At 42.7% G+C, this 27,227-nt stretch overlaps 1 protein-coding gene across 3 annotated transcripts in view; it reads left to right on the forward strand.

Moving 5' to 3' along the window:
- DCLK1 (doublecortin like kinase 1) overlaps positions 1 to 27,227 on the forward strand; it is a 354,970-nt gene that overhangs the window by 15,655 nt on the left and 312,088 nt on the right. For all 3 annotated transcript variants that reach the window (XM_044286573.1, XM_044286571.1, XM_044286572.1), the window contains exon 2: positions 26,172 to 26,557. In XM_044286573.1, the coding sequence (XP_044142508.1) occupies positions 26,182 to 26,557 (376 nt within the window). In that variant the 5' untranslated portion in view covers positions 26,172 to 26,181. The remainder of the gene's footprint in view (positions 1 to 26,171; positions 26,558 to 27,227) is intronic.

Here is a 27,227-nt window from a genome sequence, read left to right on the forward strand (position 1 = left end):
ATACTTGCCAACTTCCCGAAACCTGCGTCGCTCCGGATCCCTGCACGGCCGCCGTTGGATTATGAGCCCCATTGAGGCTGGTCACCGTTGCGGCCTGCTATTGACTGGCCCAACACTCAAGCCCCCGCCGGATGTCTTGATCCAAGCAACGGGGAGATGCAGCGGGGGCCATGCAGGGATCTGGAGGGACGTGGGTGCCGTGGCGCAGGTAAGTATAATTCATACAAGGGGCCCGGGCATTGGGGGGGGGGGGGGGAATATTTTAGATATCGGATAACCCGTTTAAGGATCACTAGTAGCTTGGCAATAAGTATATTTGATATATACTTATATATACTTATTTATTTCATTGTTCAGAAATCTGTAAATATTCAATTTTCTCACTGCAAAGTTCCCTCTGAATGTGGGAACTGCCATATGGTACCTTTCTAATTAAACCTGATCCTTGCTGACTTTCCTTAGGCAATAGCATTTGAAGCCTTGGCTTAGATGTAAGTGTTCGGTACATTATCTCTCACAGCAGAGAATATACTGTAGGGCAAGAATATGAAATCACAGTGCACAGGCAGGAGGAGAATGCACACTGGTGGTTTTTTACTCTATTCCTCGATGTAACTGAAAGTCGATTTCTGCCAAAATGTAAACAAATAGAGTAAATAGGTGTTTACTTTGTTACATATTATATTATTTGGCATTTACATTTACTTTATAATGACTGTACTTGAATGCAAAGTATGAATACTTTCATACAATGTCCATATATAAATGAGAAATATTTCCCACACAACAGTCCAATTTAATAACTGCATGAAACTTTAAATGTACATATACAGTCATTAATGCCTAAACATTGAAAGGGTAGGTGGTTTAGGCAATGAGGGAGTTAAATAGTAGAATCCTAGGTGGTTCAGGTCAGTAAGGGGTTGTCCACTTTATCACCACTTAAAACTGACCCTGTGTATATCTGTTGCATACACAAAATAGTAGGAGGCTCATTGCAAAGATCAAATTGGACCTTCTATTATGTTGCCAGCTTTTGCCATGCAGGACAAAAGACCTGCTTGTTTTCCCTTCCAAATCCTTATTATTTTCCACACAACCTTGCATGACTCAATAGTATAAGCTACTTTAAGGAACTTTGTAATATATCTTATCAGAGAAAAGTGCATTGTTCTAGAGTTACCAGCTGTTTCTTCTTGACTTTGTCTTTGAAATCTATGAGACCAGGAAGGCTATCTGCTCACTGAAGGATCAGATAACATCATCACATACACGTCTATTGTTATGAGCTGTTTGAGACAGAACTTCACTAAAGACCTAAAAGAAACTGCTGCTGCTAAATTGACGGTTTCTATCTCAGCCCAAGTGCTTTATTGATATCCATGCAGGTCTGTATGTCTCTGTAATGTCCTCCATCATCCTGATGCTGTTTCTGAGTGAGTAAGAGAAGGTTAAGAAGCAGATTCTCCTCTACTTTTTGTGTGCAATGGGTGGGAGCTTGTCTCTACCCACCAGATCTAGGAAAACTGAAAACTAAAGATCTAGAATAGAGAGGAGAAAACAGCTAAAAATTCCAGGTACAAAACATATAATGTACACACACTGTACTATTGCTTAATGCAAAGTTTTTGAAAGGTTAAGCACACTTTAATACTGCAACTAATTATCATCTTGTAACAATCGGAATATGACTTTTGGGGCTGGGCCACCTCTCGTTGTCTTCTCAGTAACAGTTTTATGGTATATCTCCGTGGTAGGTTCACCCTTGATAAAATTAGAAAGGAGTTAAGCTTGGGTGCAACAAGAGCAATGGTGATGCCCTCTTTGGGTTAGGCATGGATAGTCTAGGTCTGCAGCTACACAACTCCATACGCAGCTGCAATACATTGTGTGTTTTGACACCTACATACCTGTCATAACCATCTTTAACTTTCCCAGCAATTTGTGTAATGGTAGCCTAGCCGGCCTAGACATGGCTTCCCACGTACATCAGTGAGTCTTTGGCACCCATGACCCTGTCCCTGGTTCATCAGTTGTCTTTCCTTGGGCACTTTTGGTAGGCAATAACCGCTACTAACATCACACAAGACCTGCTATTTGGAGATATTCTGACCCAGTTGTCCAGCAATCACAATTTGCCCCCTGGTCGAAGTTGCTGAGATCCTTACACTTGCCCATTTTTCCTGTTTCCAACCTAGCCCCTTCAAGAACTGACTGTTCACTTGCTGCCTAATATATTCCAACCCTTGACTGGTGCCACTGTCATGAGATCAGTTAGAGGAACTTACTTTACCTGTTGGTAGATTTAATATATAAAATGGCCATTCAGTGTGACTGCTCTTAATGCACAATAATGTTCAGCAAAGGTGCAGGGATAAGAATGGTAAAATTATTATTCACACTACTCAACATACACTGTTATAGTCAGATACTCATCTCTGATGTAACCATAGCCTTGCTATTTGTACTACATGTACTGTACGGCTTTCTACATATACTGCATGTACTGTACTGCTCTCTACCTGTACTACATGTACTGTACTGCTCTCTACATATACTGCATGTACTGTACAGCTCTCTACATATACTGCATGTTCTGTACTGCTCTCTACCTGTACTACATGTACTGTACTGCTCTCTACATATACTACATGCACAGTACTGCTCTCTACCTATACTACATGTACTGTACTGCTCTCTACCTGTACTACATGTACTGTACTGGTCTTTACCTGTACTGCATATGCTGTACTGCTGTCTACATATACTACACGTACTGTACTGTTCTCTACCTGTACTACATGTACTGTACTGCTATCTATCTGAACTACATGTACTGTACTGCTCTCCTCTAGTAATACATGTACTGTACGTACTGCTTTCTACCTGTACTACATGTACTGTACTGCTCTCTACCTGTACTACATGTACTGTACTGCTATCTGTCTGTACTACATGTACTATACTGCTATCTGTCTGTACTACATGTACTGTACTGCTCTCTGTCTGTACTACATGTACTGTACTGCTCTCTACCTGCATTACATGTACTGTACTGCTCTCTACCTGTACTACATGTATTGTACTGCTCTCTACCTGTACTACATGCACTGTACTGCCATCTACCTTTACTACATGTACTGTGCTATTATCAACCTGTGCATGGACTATACTAATATCTACCTGTATTCGATGAGCCGATCCTTTTAATAGGTGGATCCATATTATATTTCTGCTATACTACTTGTACTGTACTGCTCTCTACCTATACTACATGTATTGTACTGCTCTCTATCTGTACTACATGTATTGTACTGCTCTCTACCTATACTACATGTATTGTACTGCTCTCTACCTGTACTACATGTACTATACTGCTCTCTACCTATACTACATGTATTGTACTGCTCTCTACCTATACTACATGTATTGTACTGCTCTCTACCTGTACTACATGTACTGTACTGCTCTCTACCTATACTACATGTATTGTACTGCTCTCTACCTGTACTACATGTACTGTACTGCTCTCTACCTATACTACATGTATTGTACTGCTCTCTACCTGTGCTACATGTACTGTACTGCTCTCTACCTATACTACATGTATTGTACTAATCTCTACCTGTACTACATGTACTGTACTGGTCTTTACCTGTACTGCATATACTGTACTGTTGTCTACATATACTACACGTACTGTACTGCTCTCTACCTGTACTACAAGTACTGTACTGCTATCTATCTGTACTACATGTACTGTACTGCTCTCTACCTGTACTACATGTACTGTACTGCTATCTATATGTACTACATGTACTGTACTGCTCTCTACCGATACGACATGTACTGTACTGCTCTCTACCTGTACTACATGTACTGTACTGCTATCTGTCTGTACTACATGTACTGTACTTCTCTCTACCTGCACTACATTTACTGTACTGCTCTCTACCTGTACTACATGTACTGTACTGCTCTCTACCTGTACTACATGTACTGTACTGCTATCTGTCTGTACTACATGTACTGTACTGCTCTCTACCTGCAGTACACGTACTGTACTGCTCTCTACCTATACTACATGTACTGTACTGCTCTGTACCTGTACTACATGTACTGTACTGCTATCTGTCTGTACTACATGTACTGTACTGCTCTCTACCTGCAGTACACGTACTGTACTGCTCTCTATCTATACGACATGTACTGTACTGCTCTCTACCTGTACTACATGTACTGTACTGCTATCTGTCTGTACTACATGTACTGTACTTCTCTCTACCTGCACTACATTTACTGTACTGCTCTCTACCTGTACTACATGTACTGTACTGCTATCTATCTGTACTACATGTACTGTACTGCTCTCTACCTATACTACATGTACTGTACTGCTCTCTACCTGTACTACATGTACTGTACTTCTATCTGTCTGTACTACATGTACTGTACTTCTCTCTACCTGCACTACATTTACTGTACTGCTCTCTACCTGTACTACATGTACTGTACTGCTTTCTACCTGTACTACATGTACTGTACTGCTATCTGTCTGTACTACATGTACTGTACTGCTCTCTACCTGCAGTACACGTACTGTACTGCTCTCTACCTGTTCTACATGTACTGTACTGCTCTGTACCTGTACTACATGTACTGTACTGCTCTCTACCTGTACTACATGTACTGTACTGCTCTCTACCTGTACTACATGTACTGTACTGCTATCTATCTGTACTACATGTACTGTACTGCTCTCTACCTATACTACATGTACTGTACTGCTCTCTACCTGTACTACATGTACTGTACTTCTATCTGTCTGTACTACATGTACTGTACTTCTCTCTACCTGCACTACATTTACTGTACTGCTCTCTACCTGTACTACATGTACTGTACTGCTTTCTACCTGTACTACATGTACTGTACTGCTATCTGTCTGTACTACATGTACTGTACTGCTCTCTACCTGCAGTACACGTACTGTACTGCTCTCTACCTGTTCTACATGTACTGTACTGCTCTGTACCTGTACTACATGTACTGTACTGCTCTCTACCTGTACTACATGTACTGTACTGCTCTCTACCTGTACTACATGTACTGTACTGCTATCTGTCTGTACTACATGTACTGTACTGCTCTCTACCAGCAGTACACCTACTGTACTGCTATCTACCTGTACATGTACTGTACTGCTTTCTACCTGTACTACATGCACTGTACTGCTCTCTACCTGTACTACATGTACTGTGCTATTATCTACCTGTACATGGACTATACTAATATCTACCTGTATTTGATGAGCAGATCCTTTTAATAGGTGAGGGTGGATCCATATTATATTTCTGCTATACTACATACTGTAAAGGACCCTAAAGAAGCTCCTGTTCTCAATATAGAAAATGATTGACAGCCTTCAGTAGCTCTTTGACTTTTACATTTAGCAATGCTTTATCTGTATGAGGGCTTGTTCACATGGTGGATTCTGTGCATAGATTTCCATGCAGACTCCACTCCAAAAACCATACGGTATCCATCTCCTGCTGTGGTCATTAGGAGTCAGAATGGTCATTCATTTGTCTGTGGATGTTTTACGAGGGGATTTCCAGGCAGCATCAAGAAGGGACATGTTCTGCTGTATGCAAAATGCAAAACCGCAGCAGAAACCAGAGGGCTATACCCTTAGTCCGCTCCTTATTTTTCTTTAGACTCTTTTTTTATTCTTTGGCTTGAGAACCAGTATCTATTTATCCATAAAGTTATGGTCTTAAAGGAATTTTTTGCTTTAGTTTTTAAAATTCAACCCCAATTGGGAAAAAAACGGACTTATCTGCTCCCCAAGGCTTCAGTTCCCTGGCTTCCTTCACTGGTCATTACTTAGGTACATGTCACTGCTGAAGTCAGTCATTGGCTGCAGTGGCACACGTGACCCTGTTCATCCAGAGGTTTACAGAAGATAAGTGAAGGGAGTCTGGGAGCCGTAATGGGGCAGCAGAGAGCAGGCGACTATTTATTTATTATACTCACAGTTGTGTTCAAAATAATAGCAGTGTGTTTAAAAAAGTGAATAAAGCTCAAAATCCTTCTAATAGCTTTTATTTCCATACACACAAATGCATTGGGAACACTACACATTTTATTCTAAATCAAAACATGAAGAAAAATATATCAAATTTGTGTTGTTCCTCTAATTTTTTTTTAAGAAAAGTGAATATTAGACTGTTCAAAAAAATAGCAGTGTTTGTATTCTTCTTTACAAACTCAAACATTCACTATATAAACTTAAAAATGTTTGAAGATTTAGCTTTCCTTTGAATCACTTAACTAATATTTAGTTGTAGAACCGCTGTTTCTGAGAACTGCTGTACATCTGTGTTGCATGGAGTCACCCAACTTCTGGCACCTGTGAACAGGTATTCCAGCCCAGGATGATTGGACTACATTCCACAGTTCTTCTCTATTTCTTGGTTTTGCCTCAGAGACAGCATTTTTTATGTCACCCCACAAGTTTTCTATTGGATTAAGATCCGGGGATTGGGCTGACCACTCCATAACGTCTGGTGTGTTTGGGGTGGTTGTCTTGTTGGAACACCCATTTCAAGGGCATTTCCTCTTCAGTATAAGGCAGCATCTTACTTTCATCAGTCCACAAAATGTCTCTTTAGGCCGGTCAATGTGCTCTTTGGCAATTTGTAACCTCTTCAGCACATGTCTTTTTTTTAACAGCAGGACTTTGCGGGGGCTTCTTGCAGATAGCTTGGCTTACATAGGCGTCTTCTAATTGTTGTAACAGTACTCACAGGTAACTGTAGACCTTCTTTGATCTTCCTGGAGCTGATTGTTGGTTGAGTCCTTGCCATTTTGTCTATTCTTCTATCTTTTCGAATGGTAGTTTTTCGCTTTCTTCCACGTCTTTCAGGTTTTGGTTGCCATTTTAAAGCATTTGCAATCATTTTAGCCAAGCAGCCTATCATTTTCTGCACTTCTTTATATGTTTTCCCCTCTCCAATCAACTTTTAAATCAAGGTACGCTGTTCTTCTGAACAATGTCTGGAACAACCCATTCTCCTCAGCATTTCAGAGAGAAATGCACTGTAACCAGCATGTACAACATTTGCTGCCTTCCTTCCTTAACTAAGGGCAATAATTGCCACCTGTTTTTAAAAAAATTAATGACCTCACTAATTGAACTCCACACTGCTATTATTTTGAACATGCCCCTTTCAATAAGTGATTGAATTACACAGAATCAGCAGCATGCATGTCATGACTGTTGGGTCTGTTGGATTTCTATTACTCTACTATACCTGCTAGCAACTTATTTGCCATGTAGAAATATCATTTCTACCAAAAACAGTGATTGATCAGGTTAGTGATGTCTGCTATTATTTTGAACACAGCTGTATATAGCGCTGACATATTCCATAGCGCTTTACAGACATTAGCATGATTTCTTTCCACAGGTACAGCAGGCTGGGGTTGAAATTTAAAAACAGTAAAAAAAAACAACCCCTTTAAGTCAGACCATTTTTAACTTACTATGGTTGTCTTGGAACATATTAATAATGTAACTTGAGGGTGCACAGTTTTTTCTTGGTTGATGTCAGCACTCAATTGAAGTGACATCCACCACAGTCATAGCTATTTGATCTATTCATAGTGACAACCATATGTCTATTATCACAGTCCATGAGATTGTCACTGTCCCTGTTACTGAACAAACTAAAAAAGTATTTGTATAATTAAAGGATAGCTCCGAATGTATCCAAAATGTTGCTCAGTTCTCATGGTGTCTTCTCAAGAGATCTCTATTAGAATGAAGTTTAGATATACCCACCTACCAGTGCATACCCACCTACCAGTCCTACCCACCTACCAGTGCATACCCATGTACTAGTGCCTAGATGACTTGTCACAGCCGCAGTGCTTCCACAACAGTGCCAATCACGGCGACCCCATACCAGCACCAGCCACAGTATCGGCCTCATTGCCCTGTAAGAGTGCCTATCAGTGTCAGCCACAGGGCATCCCTCTTTTGCCACCTGCAGGAGGTTCGCCAAGGGCAGCTAATAAGTGGCTGCACATATGTGCCAGAGATTAGTAGATTAGGCCACCTTCAGTGTCACCAGGACAGCTGGGCATCTCCAGCAATCCAATACATAGTCCACATTCGGGAGGCTGTGACTTTACATGTGTAAAGGTCTTTGTACAATGTAAACTTTTAGGGCCATGCACACGAACGTATTTTTCTTCCGTTTCCGTTTTTTTTACACGTCCGTACACAAAACCATTCATTTCAGTGGGGCTTTAAAAAAAAATGAAATGACTCCGTGTGCATTACGTTTCCGTATGTCAGCATGCCCATACCGCCCAAAAATATGTCCTATTCTTGGGACAAGGACAGGCATTGTTACAATGGATCCGCAAAATAAACGGATGCAACACAGACGTCACGCAGATGTCATCCATTTTTTTTTGTGGATCCATGTTTTGCGGACCTCAAAATACATACGGTCGTGTGCATGAGCCCTTAGAGGAAATAACTACAGCCGTCACGCTCCATTTACGTAGCATCGCAAAAAAAAGATAACATGTCCTATTCTTGTCCATTTTGCGGACAAGAATAGGCATTTCTACAATGGGCCGCCCGATCCGTTCCACAAAAAACAGAACGGTCGTGTGCATGAGGCCTTACTAGTTCGAATTGCACTGTTTTGTTGGTCTGCATTGTTAATGATCGTGCGGCACCCGCAATACTGCGCGGCCATTAACAATACAAACAGACTAAATAATGTGGTCCTAATTAGTTACTGGAGCCCGCTGCGGTTTATTCCTTACTATTGAAAATGCACCAGAATTTTGGCACAGTTTGCAGTAAAAGAACTGGCGTACATGCAGATTAGTCACATTTATGGGGCAAATCCTCATGCAGCTAATTCACAGCATTTTCCACGCAGAAGCTGTTTATTGCAGCGAGCCAGATTCCCGTTGCACACAATGGGGCCCATATTTGACAGTGTGGAATGTGAGACCAAATCCACATGGACTTCATGCACTTTGAACATACCATATATGTATATACCACCATGTACACAGCTTTGTAGTAAGGGGACTACTACACCGATCATTTATTTCAATAACCCAGGTTAACGTGAAGCAGGGATATTCATACTGGTTGTTGACGACAATAAGTCATGTACATCTGGCGCCAGCATGGTACGTGTGTGGCATAAGATTACCTTTCTGTGTGGGGCTCATATTTACATGTAAAGCAGCTTCTGATGTCTGTTTGTTAAAGACACAGATGTTATCATCCCGTCGACGTAAATGATAATTTGTTGTAGCGTGTGGGTTATCCTGATTCCATGTGATGTATTCCTCTAGGAATCTTCTAGCATTAAATAGGAGACAATAGGACGTATGGCGGTTTGATTCCTTTCTAGAGATAACACAGGAAGGCCTGCATAAACCTGGAGAGGTTTTCACCACCATCACATAGCCGCAAAATCAAGGGGATGGTACATATACTAGGAAACAAGAAGAGATCTATAAAAAGTTTCTTTATTACCTTTACAGTACAGATAAAAACCTAAAGACAGCTGTAAAGACTTGATAACCCTCATCAGGGCGACGTATGGAAACCATGAGTGTGATGTCACAAAAACACATCGTTTTTAAAGGGCATCTGTCAGCAGATTTGTCCCTATGACACTGGCTGACCTGTTACATGTGCGCTTGGCAGCTGAAGGCGTCTGTGTTGGTCCCATGTTCATATGTGCCCGCATTACTGAGAAAAATGAACCTCTAGGAGCAACGGGGGCGTTGTCATTACACTTAGAGGCTCTGCTCTTTCTGCAACTGCTGCTTCCTCTGCACAGGGCCAGGCAGTGAAAACAACACACCTGGCCCTGACTTCTCCTCAATTTAATCAAAGTGCAAAGAGAGCAGAGCCTCTAGGTGTAATGACAACGCCCCCGTTGCTCCTAGTGGCTCATTTACATATAATGAAACATCACTTTTCTCAGCAATGCGGGCTCATATGAACATGGGACCAACACAGATGCCTTCAGCTGCCAAGCGCACATGTAACAGGTCAGCCAGTGTCATAGGTACAAATCTGCTGACAGATGTCTTTTAAATTAATTGTTAATAGATTGTTGAATGATAATGGCTGGGCGATTTTGCAAATAAACCTGCAAAACCATGTGGCTTTTATCAAGCAGCAACCCATCAGTAATCAATTTGTAACAACTTAAAAAACCGCACCAACATGCACATCAGTGCACTTTTTGGCTGTATCATGGCCATGTCTTCTGGTGGCGACTCACTAGGACCCTACCCTGACTATGGTTCTATCGGGCTTCGATATTATGTTACAGCAGGCATGTCCAAACTGTGGCCCTCCAGCTGTTTCAAAACTACAACTCCCAGCATGCCTGGATAGCTTACAGCTATTAGGGCATGCTGGGAGTTGAAGTTTTGCAACAGGTGGAGGGCCGCAGTTTGGACATGTCTGTGTTACAGGTTAGTCCACGGTTTCTCGTCGTCTTTAAATGGGGCCTTAGCAGCCAGAACATGGTGACGCCTGTGCCAGGCCAATGGTTGTACTTCATGACAGCATTTTTGGATGGCACTCTTCTAGGGTAATATCGTTATGATGGAATAATACAGACAGTAAAAGCAATGCTCACCTATTTGAGCTGTGCCTGTGTACTGTCACAACTTAATATTTAGCTTGTGGACAGTTGCTCTTGAGGTGACCACAGCGGCTAGCTTCCAAAGTTGACAGCGGACATCGACCTGGAGGTTTCTTCTGATATCCAATAATACCAAGAAAAAACCTCTGACTTGGAGTGCTGCGATATGTGGACCTAAGAAACATGGCATCAGGTTACAAGAGCTGCAAAGAACTGTATTCTTTATTCACATAAGGTGTTTCAGCCTCATACAGAGGTCTTCATCAGGATTCTTGGTTTTGTTAAGCATGAGTTTTAACAGTCATCTCAAATTCTTTATTTATTTATATATTGAAATCAGTAGAACATTAAAATAACTACAAAAAGAGCCATGTCAGACGTCAGAGAAGCTTATGATCACTTCATTCAAAACTGATTCCCCATCTGTGCCTGCCTCACCAACAACTGGTGGCACTTCACTGGTGAGACCTACCTCACAGTTTAAGAAAGATTGGGTTGGCTGTGTGGGATAGGTGAATAGAACCAAAATACTATACACCAACACGGGTGGATTGGCCATAGACCTTGCATGGAAATTTCCCAGGGGGGCGCCTGAGCCCTCCTCATGGCCGGCCAGTGGAAGTTTTTGGGGCTGTTTTTTGTGCTGCTAGGGGCAGTATTTTGTGATGGACTATGGTATTGTTGGCCCCGCCTTCCATCAATTTAGTATTTTTTCTGGGGCCACTTTTAGTTCGCCCCTGCACCAACAGGAAGCCACCACCAATCAGCTGTTATCACCAGAAAAGCCCTAGCAGTGACTCCTGCAGGAGAAATGTTGTATTACATGCCCGCAAATCAAATGAATGTACAGTATTAAAAGAACGGGCTGGGTTTGGCTGTTTGCAATGGTTCGCCATTTTAGTTAATAGAGGGTAGTCCCAAATGGGAGCCCCCCTTCTATGACATCCACATGGTCATATAGACAGGTTGTCTGTATTTTTACAGTTTTTTTTACTGCTACTTTTTTGTAGCAGCATAACCACAGAAAACAGATATACATTTACTGTATAAATGTGAATGTGAAAAATGTCATTGAATTTTGCATGTTTTGCTGATCTTTACAGACCGTAGAGTATCCTATATATTTCTTCTTCATGGCATTTTATAATACTATTTTTCATTTTTTTTTTAAAAGCAAATAATAGTTCTTAGAGGGGTTTTCTGGGATTCATTTCTTGATAGCACATCCTCAGGATAGGTCATCAGTACCTAATCAGTGGTGGCACCCATAATGATCAGCTGTATGAAGAGGCTGTGGTGCCCCGGTGACTGCTGCCACCTGTTCCTAGCCCAGTGACGTCACGTTCTCTGGTCATGGCTAGTGACGGTCAAGGGAAAGGGCTTTTACTGCAATACCAAGCACAGCCACTATGCAGTGTACAGCTCTGTGCTTGGTATGCCGTGATGAGGCCACAGCTCTCACTAGAGCACCACAACCTCTTCAAACAGCTGATCGGTGGCGGTGCTGGATGTCAGATCCCTACTGATCAGATACTGATGTCCTGTCCGGAGGAAAGATCAGTATAGAAGTCCCAGAAAAACCCTTTTAAAGAAATAAATAGGGGAGTAATAGAGTTATAACTGAAAGCTGCTGGTCCTCAACGGAAAATCTGCAACAGGGCCCCCGTCTACCATGCACCATTTCTAATACTGGTTTGTGAGCCTCCTACGTCATCAAGGCCTGGTCACTGCTACTTCTACACCCCAATATCTATGCCCCTGTGTAGTGGTTCAGCTGTGTGCCACACCACAATGTATAGTCTGAGTGCACGGGCAGAACATAAAAACGGGCATATTTTTAACTCCTCCTTCGTCCATATTAGATCGGTATTCCGAACGGGTTTTATATGTGTGCAATATACACTCACCTAAAGAATTATTAGGAACACCATACTAATACGGTGTTGGACCCCCTTTTGCCTCCAGAACTGCCTTAATTCTACGTGGCATTGATTCATCAAGGTGCTGATAGCATTCTTTAGAAATGTTGGCCCATATTGATAGGATAGCATCTTGCAGTTGATGGAGATTTGAGGGATGCACATCCAGGACACGAAGCTCCCGTTCCACCACATCCCAAAGATGCTCTATTGGGTTGAGATCTGGTGACTGTGGGGGCCATTTTAGTACAGTGAACTCATTGTCATGTTCAAGAAACCAATTTGAAATGATTCGAACTTTGTGACATGGTGCATTATCCTGCTGGAAGTAGCCATCAGAGGATGGGTACATGGTGATCATGAAGGGATGGACATGGTCAGAAACAATGTTTAGGTAGCCCATGGCATTTAAACGATGGCCAATTGGCACTAAGGGGCCTAAAGTGTGCCCAGAAAACATCCCCCACACCATTACACCACCACCACCAGCCTGCACAGTGGTAACAAGGCATGATGGATACATGTTCTCATTCCGTTTACGCCAAATTCGGACTCTACCATTTGAATTTCTCAACAGAAATCGAGACTCATCAGACCAGGCAACATTTTTCCAGTCTTCAACAGTCCAATTTTGGTGAGCTCGTGCAAATTGTAGCCTCTTTTTCCTATTTGTAGTGGAGATGAGTGGTACCCGGTGGGGTCTTCTGCTGTTGTAGCCCACCTTTCTTTCCCATTCTGAAATTCAGTTTGGAGTTCAGGAGATTGTCTTGACCAGGACCACAACCCTACATGCATTGAAGCAACTGCCATGTGATTGGTTGACTAGATAATTGCATTAATGAGAAATAGAACAGGTGTTCCTAATAATTCTTTAGGTGAGTGTAGATATATATATACCCAAATACAATCCTCCACTGTCCAGACTTTGTAAGGATTTAAAGCAGATGTTTTTTCTTCATCGTATAACAGATGCAACTATAAAAAATGTCTCCATTGACTTTGATGGGGAATTTTCGCCATAGATGCATGCTGCCTTTTATTTTTCGACTCTGTTTGTCTATGCAGATAAAAGTTGAATTGAGCTCTTCATTAGTTACAGGGTGAGTGTGCGGACGCCCTCCTTGTAGACCAGTATACCACCTGGCCATAAAAACAGTTCTGTGAATTAGCCATAGCCCCAGAGAAGATCCATATAGCATCTGCCAATGTTAAAGTTACGCTCCTCTGTTATAATGTATCAGTTAAATCATAAATATCAAATATTTTGCTGTGTATGTAGAGATACATAAAAGGTACATTATTAGATGTGTAATAATAGTATGTACATATATTAGAATATATAGCATAAAACCCACATAACGGTAAGCTGAGCCACCTGACTAGGGATCAGAGAAGCATATCTGAAATATTAAATGAGCGGCTATCTCCAATGTCTGATGTCCATAAGAAAGGGATAAACAGCAGAGCGATAAAACCAGTCAATGGCACATGTGCAGGATGCACAGATGTTAGCCCCAATAAAGACAATGTCCATTCAGAGGGAGAAGTCAAGAGGAATAGGGCATTGTGTACTGACAGATGGCTCCGGGGTCACATTGACAATGCACAGGCCTCTTGACCATTGAAGACAGTCTTTTCCAACTCAATTTAACCATGTAGTCAACGCATTGTCACATCTTATAATGAATGGCCTGGCCTGAATGGAAAGCATAGTAATTACATCTATATGAGGAATATCTACGTTCAGCCATAGGAACCATTATCTGCTATTAGACGTTTCTACACATTTTTAAGATCACTAAAATCAATCTTAGAATTTTGCTTTTAAACTCCGTCTTGATAAGGCATTATTTAAAATAAAGCAGCATTTTAAGGGAATACATTAGGGCATTCCTAAAAATTCAGCTTGTCTTGTGAAGTCATTGTTGGGAACTCTCCCTTTGGTTGGTGTTTAGAGTGCTTCAGCCTGCAAAGTTGCCGAAAATGTCATATTCCCGGCCGTTGTCTTGCAAATTATTGTCAATGAGCAGGTGCCGGTATTGTCTGTTGATAGATGGCTCCATTAAAGAAGATCTGTCAGGTCCCCTATGGTCCCTTTCTGAGGGCAGTATATGTAGGATAGAGGGGGATATGCTGAGTTTATATTTATTTCCATGTTAAAAGCTGTATAACTTCTGCCAGCGCTCATAGAGAAAGCCTGTGAGTGCTTCTTCTTCGCTCCCACACACAGTGGTTGACAGCTCTTCCTGTTCTGATATATGAAAACATCAATCAGTCCATATGGATAGAGGGAAGACAAACTTAAAGGGATTTTCTGTGAGTTTAATATTGATGGCCTTTCCTCCGATTGGTGGGGATACGAATCCTGACCCCCACACCAGTAGCTGTTTGAAGAGCCCTTGGTGCTCCACTGAGTGCTGCTGCCTCTTCCTAGGCCAGGGACTATCATGTTCATCGGTCATGTGGCCTGGGCGCAGATCTGGCCCATTTGAGTAAATGGGCCTCAGCTGCAATATCAGGCACAGCCGCTATACAATGTCCTGTGCTTGGTACACTGTGAGGAGGCCGCTCTGCTCATCGGAGTGCTTCTTCAAACAACTGTGGTGGGGGTGCCAGGCATCAGACCACACCGGTCAGATATGGATGACGTACGCGGAGGATAGGTCATGGATATTGTAATACAGGAAAACCCCTTTAAAAGGGTTTTTCTGAGATCCAGGCAGACTTCTTTTTACTGTGCTGTTTGTCGGGAAATAAAATTCTTTCAAATATTCTTGAACAAGACTGTTCACACCATCACAGCCTTCTGTTTCTTCTCCTCCCAGTCCTCCATGTAGCAGTGTTACATCCATAGAAATGTTACATCATACCAATACGGTAGCTAATCATGGCACAGGCCTTGAACATGACATCACGGGGCTGTACCAGGATTGCCTACTAAGGTGTTGTGACCTGACCTCTCAATGGATGTGACATCAGTTCCTGGAGGACCAGCGGAGGACAGGAGACCTTGCATATCCTCTATACAGTGCTTTGTTCTAACCTCTAGTCAACCATACCAGATTATCTGGGAGGTGGCACCAATAGGTACGTTCAAGGTGGCTGTAGCATATCCACAATAGTACTTTGGAACAATTCAGGATGGCTAAGGTTATAAGGTTCACATACTGTTTTTGGGCACGAATTAATCTTAAAGAATGGCATGCGACATTTAAAGGGATTTTCCGTGTCTTTTATATGGCTGTCAGGGTATATTCCCGCACGGCAGATTTATAGCAGAAATATTTGTAGCATATGTATGGATATCTGCAGATTCAGATGAATGTCACAGTCACAAAAATTCAGCAATCAGTCCACCATGTGTGAATATACCCTAATTGGACTAGCCTTGAGGGTACGGCCACATGATCAGGTTTCTGGATGCAGTTTTGGAAGCCAAAACCAGGAATGAAGTTGTATGTATCTGTCATTTATATTTTCTCTCCTTTTATGAGCCACTGCTGATTTTGGCTTAAAAAACTGCACCAGGAAACCTGACTGTGTGGCCGTAGACCTGACTCCTGGCACTCAGTTGTTTTGCTACAGATTTGGCTATGAAGGCCAAATGAGCTCCATTTCACTGGTCCCTTACACAATATGGACAGATATCAGCCGCGGACACCTCCATTGTACAAGGAACAATAGACAAGACGTCTGATGGCTGTACACAAGCAGCTGGGAGGCCCTCAAACTACTTCTATTTTCCACCTCTCCTAAATTACATCCAGGCGTACAAAATCAGGCATGAACGTCTGCCCACACTCCTGTCAGAAATCCAAAGAGAAGCTTGAAAAGAAGACATTTTTAGATTTAATTTGCAGTTACAGTTTGGTTTCGTCTATAGGGTATGGCTGATCTTCACTAGGTGCAAAATTAATAATAATCAGTAAATCACAGTCATGTGTGGGAATCTCATATCATGCCAGTATACATACCAAGATGCCTAGATTTAAAGGGGTTGTCTTTCACTTAAATGGGGCTAAACTGTAATACTAGACACAGTCCATGGCCAAGAGTGGCCTGTTTCATATTGAATATGTGATAAACCCATTTCCACCAGGTACAGTACATACACAAGGGGACTGTTTCACAGTTAAAACCACCCTCTACAGTTTGTACATTTTGATTTATTATGATGGACTATGGCACTAGCTGCACTGCCCGCCCAGGAGTGGCTGGAGGTAAGTTGAAGTGTAGGAGACTTGGATCTCTTTACTTTCTGAGTATGGTTGGCAACTGCATCCTTTATGTAACCGATCCTGCCTGTCCAACCACCGTCAAGCCTGGGCAATGGGGAGAGAATTGTTTACCTGACCAACATCATCACCCAGGCCTTGGCGCAGCAGCTCGAGGACAGGCAGGATGGCATGCAGCCGGTGGACTATGTGCAGGTAAAATGGAGATCTTAGTCGCCTACATTTCTCCCTGATCAATAGCCACTCTCTGCACTCTATTGTTCCAGCAGTTACTGAACACCTACCGGCTGTCACTGGTAATGGGGAGGGGATAACACCAGGGGCGTTACTATCGGGGAAGCGGCTGCTTTGGGGCCCTGACTCAGAAGGGGCCCATCCAGGAAGAGGAGGAGTAAAAGATTTTGTCAGGGCCCCCTCAACAGTATTACACAATGAAATTATATACAGTGACAGTATAGAAAGTGTAAGAAACGGGTGGAACAGCTGCCGGGCCTGGTCTGAGAGAGCGATCTTTATTAGCCACAGGAATGGGGGCAGCATGAAAGGAAGGGGTTGTGAAAAAATGACTGGGGTAGAGGGGCCCCATTCAAAAATTTGCTGTGGGGCCCAGTCATTTCTAGCTACGCCACTGGATAACACCAAATGACACACAAAAGGAATAGACCGGAGTCTAGACCTCAAAGCGAAGGGAGAGGGATGGTGACCTCCTAGGAATCCCCCGACTTCTCCCTGGCTCCTGTCAGTATGAGTAGACCCTAAAGGTGGAAATACTCATACACCGGAACCTAGGCCCTGGTTAGGTCACCTGGTTTGAGCATATTATGGTGTTACTACTGCCATGTACAACAAAATACCTTATTTCTTGCTGTAGTCTTCATTTTTTGTTTCATGGTTTCATTAGCTATAAAATCAACTTTTTATGTTATGCAAATGTTAGCATAAGTAACTGCTCACACCCAAACTCTTTGTCACCGCCCCCCTCCCCTATGTGAAATCTCACGCAGGCGCAGAGTTCGGGTGTGGGCAGTTACTTATGCTGGAAGAGGCGTGCTTGGGCTCTAAAGAAAGGTGGGCTGGGCACTGTACGGGGGAGTCACTGGGCTCCAGATCAGGATAATAACGCCCCTCTGGGCACCTTGATACTCATTTGCATAACATAAAAAGTGGATTTTATTGCTAATGGAACCATAAAACAAAAAATGAAGACTACATCAAGAAATAAGGTATTTTATTGTAAATGGCAGTTGCAGTAGTAACACCTTAATATGCTCAAACCAGGAGACAGATTCCCTTTAAGTGCAATCTTCTCTGGCACCAGTAAGGAATATGGAGGCAGTTTGAGTGGTTGCAGTTTAGCACTATGTAGGACTGGCTTAGTGGTAATCTGGTGATGGGTGGCTTAGGCTACTCTCACACCTGCGTTAGGTGCGGATCCCTCTGGTATCGGTTCAGAACGGATCCGTTTGCATTACCGTGAACAAAGAAAAAATAGACTATATTTATGTTTTTTTTGTTCATGATAATGCAAACGGATCCTGTTTTGACTTACACTGAAAGTCAGTGGGAGGCGGATCCATTTTCAATTGCACCATATTGTGTCAGTGAAAAGAGATCCGTCCCCATTGACTTACATTGTAAGTCAGGACGGATCCGTTTGGCTCCGCATCGTCAGGCGGACACCAAAACGCTGCAAGCAGCGTTTTGGTGTCTGCCTACAGAGCAGAATGGAGGCTGAATGGAGGCAAACTGATGCATTCTGAGCGGATCCTTATCCATTCAGAATGCATTGGGGCTAAACTGATCCGTTTTGGGACGCTTGTGAGAGCCCTGAAACGGATCTCACAAGCGCACCCAGAAACGCCAGTGTGAAAGTAGCCTTAGCCGTAGTCCCTCACCTCACTGTAAATGCTGATGTAGCGGCTCACTGGAGAATCTCTTTAGGAGAAAGAGCTCAGTAAGTTTGCTTCCTTCCTCCCAATTCCCCTCCTGGCAGGAAGCAGGACCAGCCCACTCCTACCAGGAGGGGAAAAACAGGGTGGTTCCTTTGCCAACCATTCCTTACTGGTAGTTACGGCCAAATATAACGACTGAAGTTTACACAGAGAGATTACATAACGACAAACCATGATTTACGGCCCTCCTCGATCAATACAATGGATGATAAATGATTGATTTACTGAGTGTCGCTCATTCATTGCACGCATTCACACCGAAGAATTATTGTGTACATACGAATGATTAAGCGACAATTCACATGATCGGTGGCCCGTGTGAAAGGACCCTAAGCGAGGCAATCGCACACAAAGAGGCAAATGATCAAATATGTTCAGCCGATCACACGCCTGCATTCTCAGCTGACAACAACCAAGAAAATCCTGCCTGATATCACATTTTGTACAAAGAACAGACCATTGGGATTTGTGAACGATCATTTGGATATCATTTTAAATGATCATTGGCCAAAATTGGCACTTTCAATCTACATGTATTATATGTGTTTAGCCTCGGTGACAGGACAGAAGACTAAGGCCCCTTGCAGACGAGCGTTCCTCCCGCAGCGAGTCCACATCGCAGCACCCGGCCTGACCTCCCAGCACTGCCGGGGGTCACATAGCATTTTATATTGATTTATGATGCTATGTAACCCTTACAGTTCTGGAATGTATTGGATACATAATGCTGTCAGTGTTATCCAATACATTCCAGAACTGTAAGGGTTATATAGCATCATAAATCTATATAATGCTATGTGAATCCCGTCAGTGCTGGGAGGTCAGGCCAGGTGCTGCGATGTGGACTCGCTGCGGGAGGAACGCTCGTCTGCAGGGGGCCTAAGCCAACCAGTCAGTGCACAGTATGTAATAATTACAAGGACCTGGTTTTCAATGAAAAGGGGCTGTTTCATTGCAACAATGTACAGGTATCTCCTATCCACAGGATAGGGGATAAGTTTATGATTAGAGGGGGTCCGACTGCTGTGTTCCCTCATTTGACTAGAGCAGTGGACATTCGTACGTGAATGCTCTACGGGACATTCACATATTCAGCTCTATGCTGTGGAGCAGCAGCACACGTGTGTCCACTGCTCCATTCAATTAAGGGAACACCGGCCCCATTCTCGTGATCTTTTGGAGTCCCCATTCATCCATGTAATGGGACAGCCAATCTACAGTTGCATATTTGATATTTGTGGGTCAGAAAGGGTGAACTTTTTCATGGCATAGACATCTCACATCACCAAGGCTCTGTTCGGCACCTCTGTTGCAGATTCCATCAAAAACAGCAGACAATCGTCCTGCCTGCACGCTGAGACAGTGGACTCCGGAACACAACCCATTATAGTCAGTCTGTTCTGTGCCACTTGATTCAGCTATGAGCTGGACCCGGCACTTCCGATATTTTCAACAGAGCGGAACAATGGAAATTGATAGATGTGGTGTGAACCCACCATAATATCGAACAGAGAGCAGGTCTTAGACATGGCATCTCATAGGCATGCGGCTATCCTAAATGGTAAAATAGCAAAAAGCGAAGTTTAAAGTGTAACTGAAATCGTACATTTCTATTAGAAAAATACAGTGGGATGCGAAAGTTTGGGCAACCTTGTTAATCGTCATGATTTTCCTGTATAAATCGTTGGTTGTTACAATAAAAAATGTCAGTTAAATATATCATATAGGAGACACACACAGTGATATTTGAGAAGTGAAATGAAGTTTATTGGATTTACAGAAAGTGTGCTATAATTGTTTAAACAAAAATAGGCAGGTGCATAAATTTGGGCACCACAAAAAAAGAAATGAAATCAATATTTAGTAGATCCTCCTTTTTCAGAAATTACTGCCTCTAAACGCTTCCTGTAGGTTCCAATGAGAGTCTGGATTCTAGTTGAAGGTATTTTCGACCATTCCTCTTTACAAAACATCTTTAGTTTATTCAGGTTTGATGGCTTCCGAGCATGGACAGCTCTCTTTAAGTCACACCACAGATTTTCAATTATATTCAGGTCTGGGGACTGAGATGGCCATTCTAGAACGTTGTACTTGTTCCTCTGCATAAATGCCTTAGTTGATTTTGAGCAGTGTTTAGGGTCGTTGTCTTGTTGAAAGATCCAGCCCCAGGCGCAGCTTCAGCTTTGTCACTGATTCCTGGACATTGGTCTCCAGAATCTGCTGATACTGAGTGGAATCCATGCGTCCCTCAACTTTGACAAGATTCCCAGTCCCTGCACTGGCCACACAGCCCCACAGCATGATGGAACCACCACCATATTTTACTGTAGGTAGCAGGTGTTTTTCTTGGAATGCTGTGTTCTTTTTCCTCCATGCATAACTCCCCTGTGGAAACAGACAGCTGAAATCTCTGAGACAGCTTTCTGTATCCTTCCCCTAAACCATGATGGTGAACAATCTTTGTCTTCAGGTCATTTGAGAGTTGTTTTGAGACCCCCATGTTGCTACTCTTCAGAGAAAATTAAAAGAGGAGGGAAACTTACAAATTGACCCCCTTAAATACTCTTCTCATAATTGGATTCACCTGTGTATGTAGGTCAGGGGTCACTGAGCTTACCAAGCCAATTTGAGTTCCAATATTTAGTTCTAAAGGTTTTGGAATCAATAAAATGACAACAGTGCCCAAATTTATGCACCTGCCTAATTTTGTTTAAATAATTATAGCACACTTTCTGTAAATCCAATAAACTTCATTTCACTTCTCAAATATCACTGTGTGTGTCTCCTATATGATATATTTAACTGACATTTTTTATCGAAACAACCGATTTATACAGGAAAATCATGACGATTAACAAGGTTGCCCAAACTTTTGCATCCCACTGTAGCTCTAAAGTGGCCCATTTTATGCATCGGCTCTCCTCGTCTTCTATTTACTGAAGTGTGGAGACATGCTGCTGCCCTCACTGCCTGGCTGACTGCTATCTCTGTATTGTACCTGCATAAGCCTGTATGCCGGGAGCCATGTGTAACAAGACGGCAGATACATGAATAACTGCAAGCAGTGAGCCCTCACTACCGAGCTGTAGTATAGGACTATGGTATGTGTATATACTGTACATATATATATAGATATGTGTGTGTGTGTGTGTGTTTAAAGGCAGCAGCACACTTTAGTAAATAGAAGATGGGGAGCGCTGCTAATGCACAAAATGAGCCACTTTACAGCTATTTTTCTAATAGAAATGTACAATTTCAGCAATTAAAGTATATTACAAAAATGGTCAGTATCACTGCCCCTACACAAAAAAAAAAAAAAGAATGACAGTTACACTTTAAAATATTGAAGTATAAGGGCAGCAGCGTTTGCGGACGATGTCCGGCTGATGATCTCTGATCCTAAGGAGTCGCTTGGAAAGCTGTTAGCTGAACTCCAGGATGTTGGCCCCTTATCGGGATACACCATCAATCTGGACAAAACGGAGGCGTTACTTTTGAGCGGGCCCTGGCGACCAACTTGGACTAGGGCTTATCCGTTTGCATGGAAGGAAAGGGCCATAATATACTTAGGGATCTGCATCCCAAAAAAAAACATCTCAATTATATAACTACAATGTGAGACCCTATATTTCCTCCCTAGAGTCTACTCTCATATGTGGGAAGAATAAATCTTCTTAAAATGACTGAATTCCCTAAGTTATTATACATGCTTCAAATGTTGCCTATTTACCTTAGACCTAAAGATGAAAAGCGAATAAACTACCTATACAGGACCTTTGTATGGAATGGGAGACGCCCCAGGATAGCCTGGCACATATTGCAACAGCCCAAACTGAACGGGGGCCTAAACTTCCCTGATATTAAACTATACAATATCGCAGCCTTGATGAGAGTAGTGCGGGATTGGCTACATTCCTCATTGCGATACACCTCAGTGCCTATAGACCAGTGATGGCTAACCTTGGCACTCCAGTTGTGGTAAAACTACAACTCCCAAGATGCCCCCCTTGCTTGGCTGCTCTCAGAACTCTGTAGAAATAAATGGAGCATGCTGGGAGTCGTAGTTTCACCACAGCTGGAGTGCCAAGGTGAGCCATCACTGCTATAGACCAATCCTTTACACCAAATATAGCACTATCAAACCTACTACACACCCCACATGGGAATCTTCCCCAATCGGTGAAAGACAACCCTCTCCTTATGATGACATGGCGAGCATGGTGCAAGTCAAGGAGTCTGTGCAAGATGCATCCATCATACTCAACGCAATTACCACTGGTATCGAACCCCTGCTTTTAGAATGGGTCCTCGCACCCAATCTTTACCCGCTGGCAAGCGCAAGGTATCACTAACATAGGTAAACTTATAGATGCACAAACTAAATCGGTGAAACCAATCCATGAACTACAGAAAGAATACCCAAATGTAGCTTTCCCCTTTTTCCCCTATCTACAGGCACAGAGCTATGTTACTAAGGTTATTTCAGCCATGCCAGATACAGAGTGAAGCCCGTACTTGAAGAAATGGTACTCGAGCCCTATTGAAGGGAAAAAACAAATCTCGGCTAACTATAGGTTCCTACATATACCTCTTGATTACACTACGTCCACAGTCTCTATGACGAAGTGGAAGACTGAGGTGCCACAGGCTACCCCATCTGTGATACTTAGGGCACTTGAACTCTCTCATAAGCCTTTACCCACGGCACGTTATGTAGAGATGGTCTTACAAATTAGCCACAGGTCTTATTTGACTAACATTCACTTGACTAATTTTACCCCACCTGATCCCCTATGGGCTTTATTTGGCTACTTGGACACAGATAAATATAATTGTACCCCAGGGTGCTGGAAACTGCTACATTTTGTGGCAGCGGCAGGCACCAAGGCAATTTTGCAAGTTTGGCTACAACCCACACTTCCTCCCCCCCCCCCCCCCTTTCAAACTATTCCTGGAGAAGCTCTTATACATTATGCGTATGGACTGGGTTGAGGCCTCGCACCAAAAAGACAAAAAAGTAAAACACTTTTTCCAGGTGTGGGAAAGTTTTATTAGCATACTACCATTGCATGTATGCAAGGCTATACATGAGTGCTTTTCGGTGACTACCTTGTATCTGGAACAGGTGTTGATGGGAGACGAGCCAGTTCGACTACCTGAGGCCGAGGGGGGGGGGGGGGGGATCCCGAAAATCCTGAGCAGCTTTTGTTTTGATTCTTACTTTTATTTTTCTTGCTTCTTTTCTAACGGTTTGCAATGATGCGACGGTATGCACTTAGTGCCCACGCAACATGTAACTATCATAGGAAATTATTTGTTGTTCATTGGCGGACTGTATGGGCTCACTACTTAATGGACTTGTCAGGGTCAGGCGTTGACGTATGCTGTTGTGTCAATTTCAGCTATGCTGTAAATGCTAACCCGACCAGATGACCTGTCTATGTGATTAGCATGTCTTACACGTGCCAAAACAGGCATGGATGATGACAAAATGTTCTTTGTCTTTCCTTTTCCCTTTTGTTGTATGTAAGCATTTTCAAAAAATTGTAAACTCAAAAAAAAAAACAGTTTATAAAAAAAAAAAAATTTGAAGTAGTTGGAATATTTTAATATTATACTGTAAGTATATTGATGTTACAGGGATCAGTTTATATCAGTGCTGAATTTGTCAGATAACACAGCTTGGCCGCAGATAATTCGGTGAGTTCTTGCAGTGCAGTTCAAAGACAATGTCAGCTAGCCCTACACCATATTTTGTACCCATGAGTAGCAGATATAGATAAGGCTAGTTTCACATATGCGTTATGGTATTAAGCAAGCTCTTCCGGCAGAGGAACAGCCTGCCAGAGTTAATCGTATCTGGCATAGTCGCATAGGGCCTGTACACCGCCAGACCCCATTGACTATAATAGCACAGTTTTTGTCTAGCCGGATCCTGGCACTCATGACAGTAACCAGCTGGATCCCCGCCGGGTCCCATTATACTCAATGGGATCTGGTGGTGCATCAGTACCATGCTACTATGCCAGACGATGAACTCTGGGAGGCTGTACCTGTGCCAGAACAAACTGCTGGATACCTTAGCACATGTGTGAAAGTAGCTTAAGGCATATACCGTATGGTCATGACTCCTTTATCAAGCATTGGCGGCTTTGAAGAGCACTTATGGACACCTGAGATGTACATAGAGTAACGGCATACAAAGCTCCAAGCCTATTCATTTCGCAAAGTTAAATCTTTGTAATCTTTGTCATGCTTTGGCCACTTTCAAGACCATGGGGGAGGAGATATTGGGGCATTTTTACTAATTCTCTATAAAATATAGACAATATAAATGTAGACTAGACAGCCTAAAGCTGGCCATACATGTTAGTCTTTTGTTGGCTGAACCTGCCAAGAACAGGGGTGAAGGGTTCACCCCCCAACACACTAATATGTGTGGGGAGCTCCACACAAAGGCAAAATAAATATTGTTGCCGGATCCCAGTTTATCACCCAGAGTGTCTCGTAATGGAAGAAAAGTTGGTGCCTGGCTTGACACTTTTGGCTAAGCTTATACCACCTACTGTTTGGCGTACCTTTCACCAAAATTTTGGTTGCAAATTATTGCATCTTAAGCCATGACCCCTTTACCTGATAAAGTCATGTCCCTTTCCTGCTAAACCACTTTGTGAGGTTGAATGGGTTGAAAAGTTCAGCTAAAAGGAACTATCAGGTCAAAATTGATGCGCTGTGTGATACCTAGCTCAGATACGGGGGGGTTAATGCATGCTTGTAGTGGCCCCAGGAACTGGCTGTAGAGGTCACGTCCCCTACATCACTGACACAGCTTATAAACATAGACGTTGAGAACTGGAGCTGCAGTGCTGGAAACGGCAGGGGAGTAAGTGGTGGGTATATCTTCTTTTATTATTTTATCACATTAAGGGGCATCGGGGAGGTTTTCTTATAAGTTGGACAACCCCTTGTTAGCCGCCTGTTGTTCTAATAGACCCACAGTTATTTGCTGAGATGCCAGGCATCGTATGGAGGAATAATGGTTGATTTATTTGTTGTTGCTTTTATAGTGTTTGTCTCCATTTTAATAACCACTGAAGAAGTAGGCGCTCATGTTCAGTTCCATTATTTCTAAATGGGAAACCGAGCCCTTAATGGTCCTCTAACAAATATATATGAATGTAACAAAAGCCGGCTTAGCTATACAATGCTACTAAAATAGTAGCAGTGTTAATGAGAGAGTCGTTTTTTTCTTGCAGCCCACGTAATGTGTTTTCGAGCAATTATATGACAATCACCACTATTCATGTGCAGAGGAGCTTCGAGTCCTACGGTAAATAACATATTTTTTTTCCTTTGTAGACTCTCTACAATGTCCTTGGGGAGAGACATGGAGCTTGAACATTTCGATGAGCGCGATAAAGCGCAAAGGTACAGCAGAAGTTCTCGAGCCAATGGACTACCAAGTCCAACTCATAGTGCCCACTGCAGCTTTTACCGAACCCGTACTCTGCAGACCCTGAGTTCAGAGAAGAAGGCCAAGAAAGTCAGATTCTATCGAAATGGTGACCGATATTTTAAAGGGATTGTCTATGCCATTTCCCCTGATCGATACCGATCTTTTGAGGCTCTCCTGGCTGATTTGACCAGAACTCTTTCTGATAATGTGAATCTACCCCAGGGAGTGAGAACTATCTACACAGTGGACGGAATCAGGAAGATCATTTCCATGGATCAGCTGACTGAAGGTTGGTATCCTCTTCCTTTTGTGTGCTTAATATCCATCACATATTCATATCTCTTAACAGCCCCGTGTTTGGTGGGATTAGTCCATGAAAGGGATCTCGGAAGGGCTGTGGCTTACACAGAGTTTCTGGGAGTGTTTGTAGGTGTTCCTGGACAAGTCAGGTGGTGCCTGCAAATGGGAACTCAACTCTTGGAAGGTAGACATAAGGTTCATGTTCAGCATAAAAAGAAGTCTTTGGCTACATTCACATTTCGTTTGCAGGGTTTGTTTGCAGCATGTTGCAGTAAAGGTTCCCAGCACATACCTCAAATCTATCTATGGGCCTAGATTCACCCACTGGTGGACAAAAGAGTGCTCTTGTGGCCTCTGTTGGGATGGTATGCATGGGTATTAGTGATAAGTAAATTTCCTGAATTTCAATTCAGATGCGTTTCAGCTAAGTTGATTGGCCTATTCTATTTAGATCCAAATGGGTCCAATGAGGCCTTAGGGGCAGCACAAATCAGAACGCCTCTCTATGAGCCATAGCAGAGAGCCACTCCGGTGGGCTCAAACATACCATGTATAATGTAGTCATACAATGATGTAAATGAGTGGCATTTCCTGGCATTTCACTTCCACAATCAGCCGCTCTCTAGGAGGCTTTTTCTTTTTTCAATTGGACATTTTTC

This window comes from Bufo gargarizans, chromosome 3 (assembly GCF_014858855.1).
Source record: "Bufo gargarizans isolate SCDJY-AF-19 chromosome 3, ASM1485885v1, whole genome shotgun sequence".
Taxonomy (NCBI): Eukaryota; Metazoa; Chordata; class Amphibia; order Anura; family Bufonidae; genus Bufo; species Bufo gargarizans.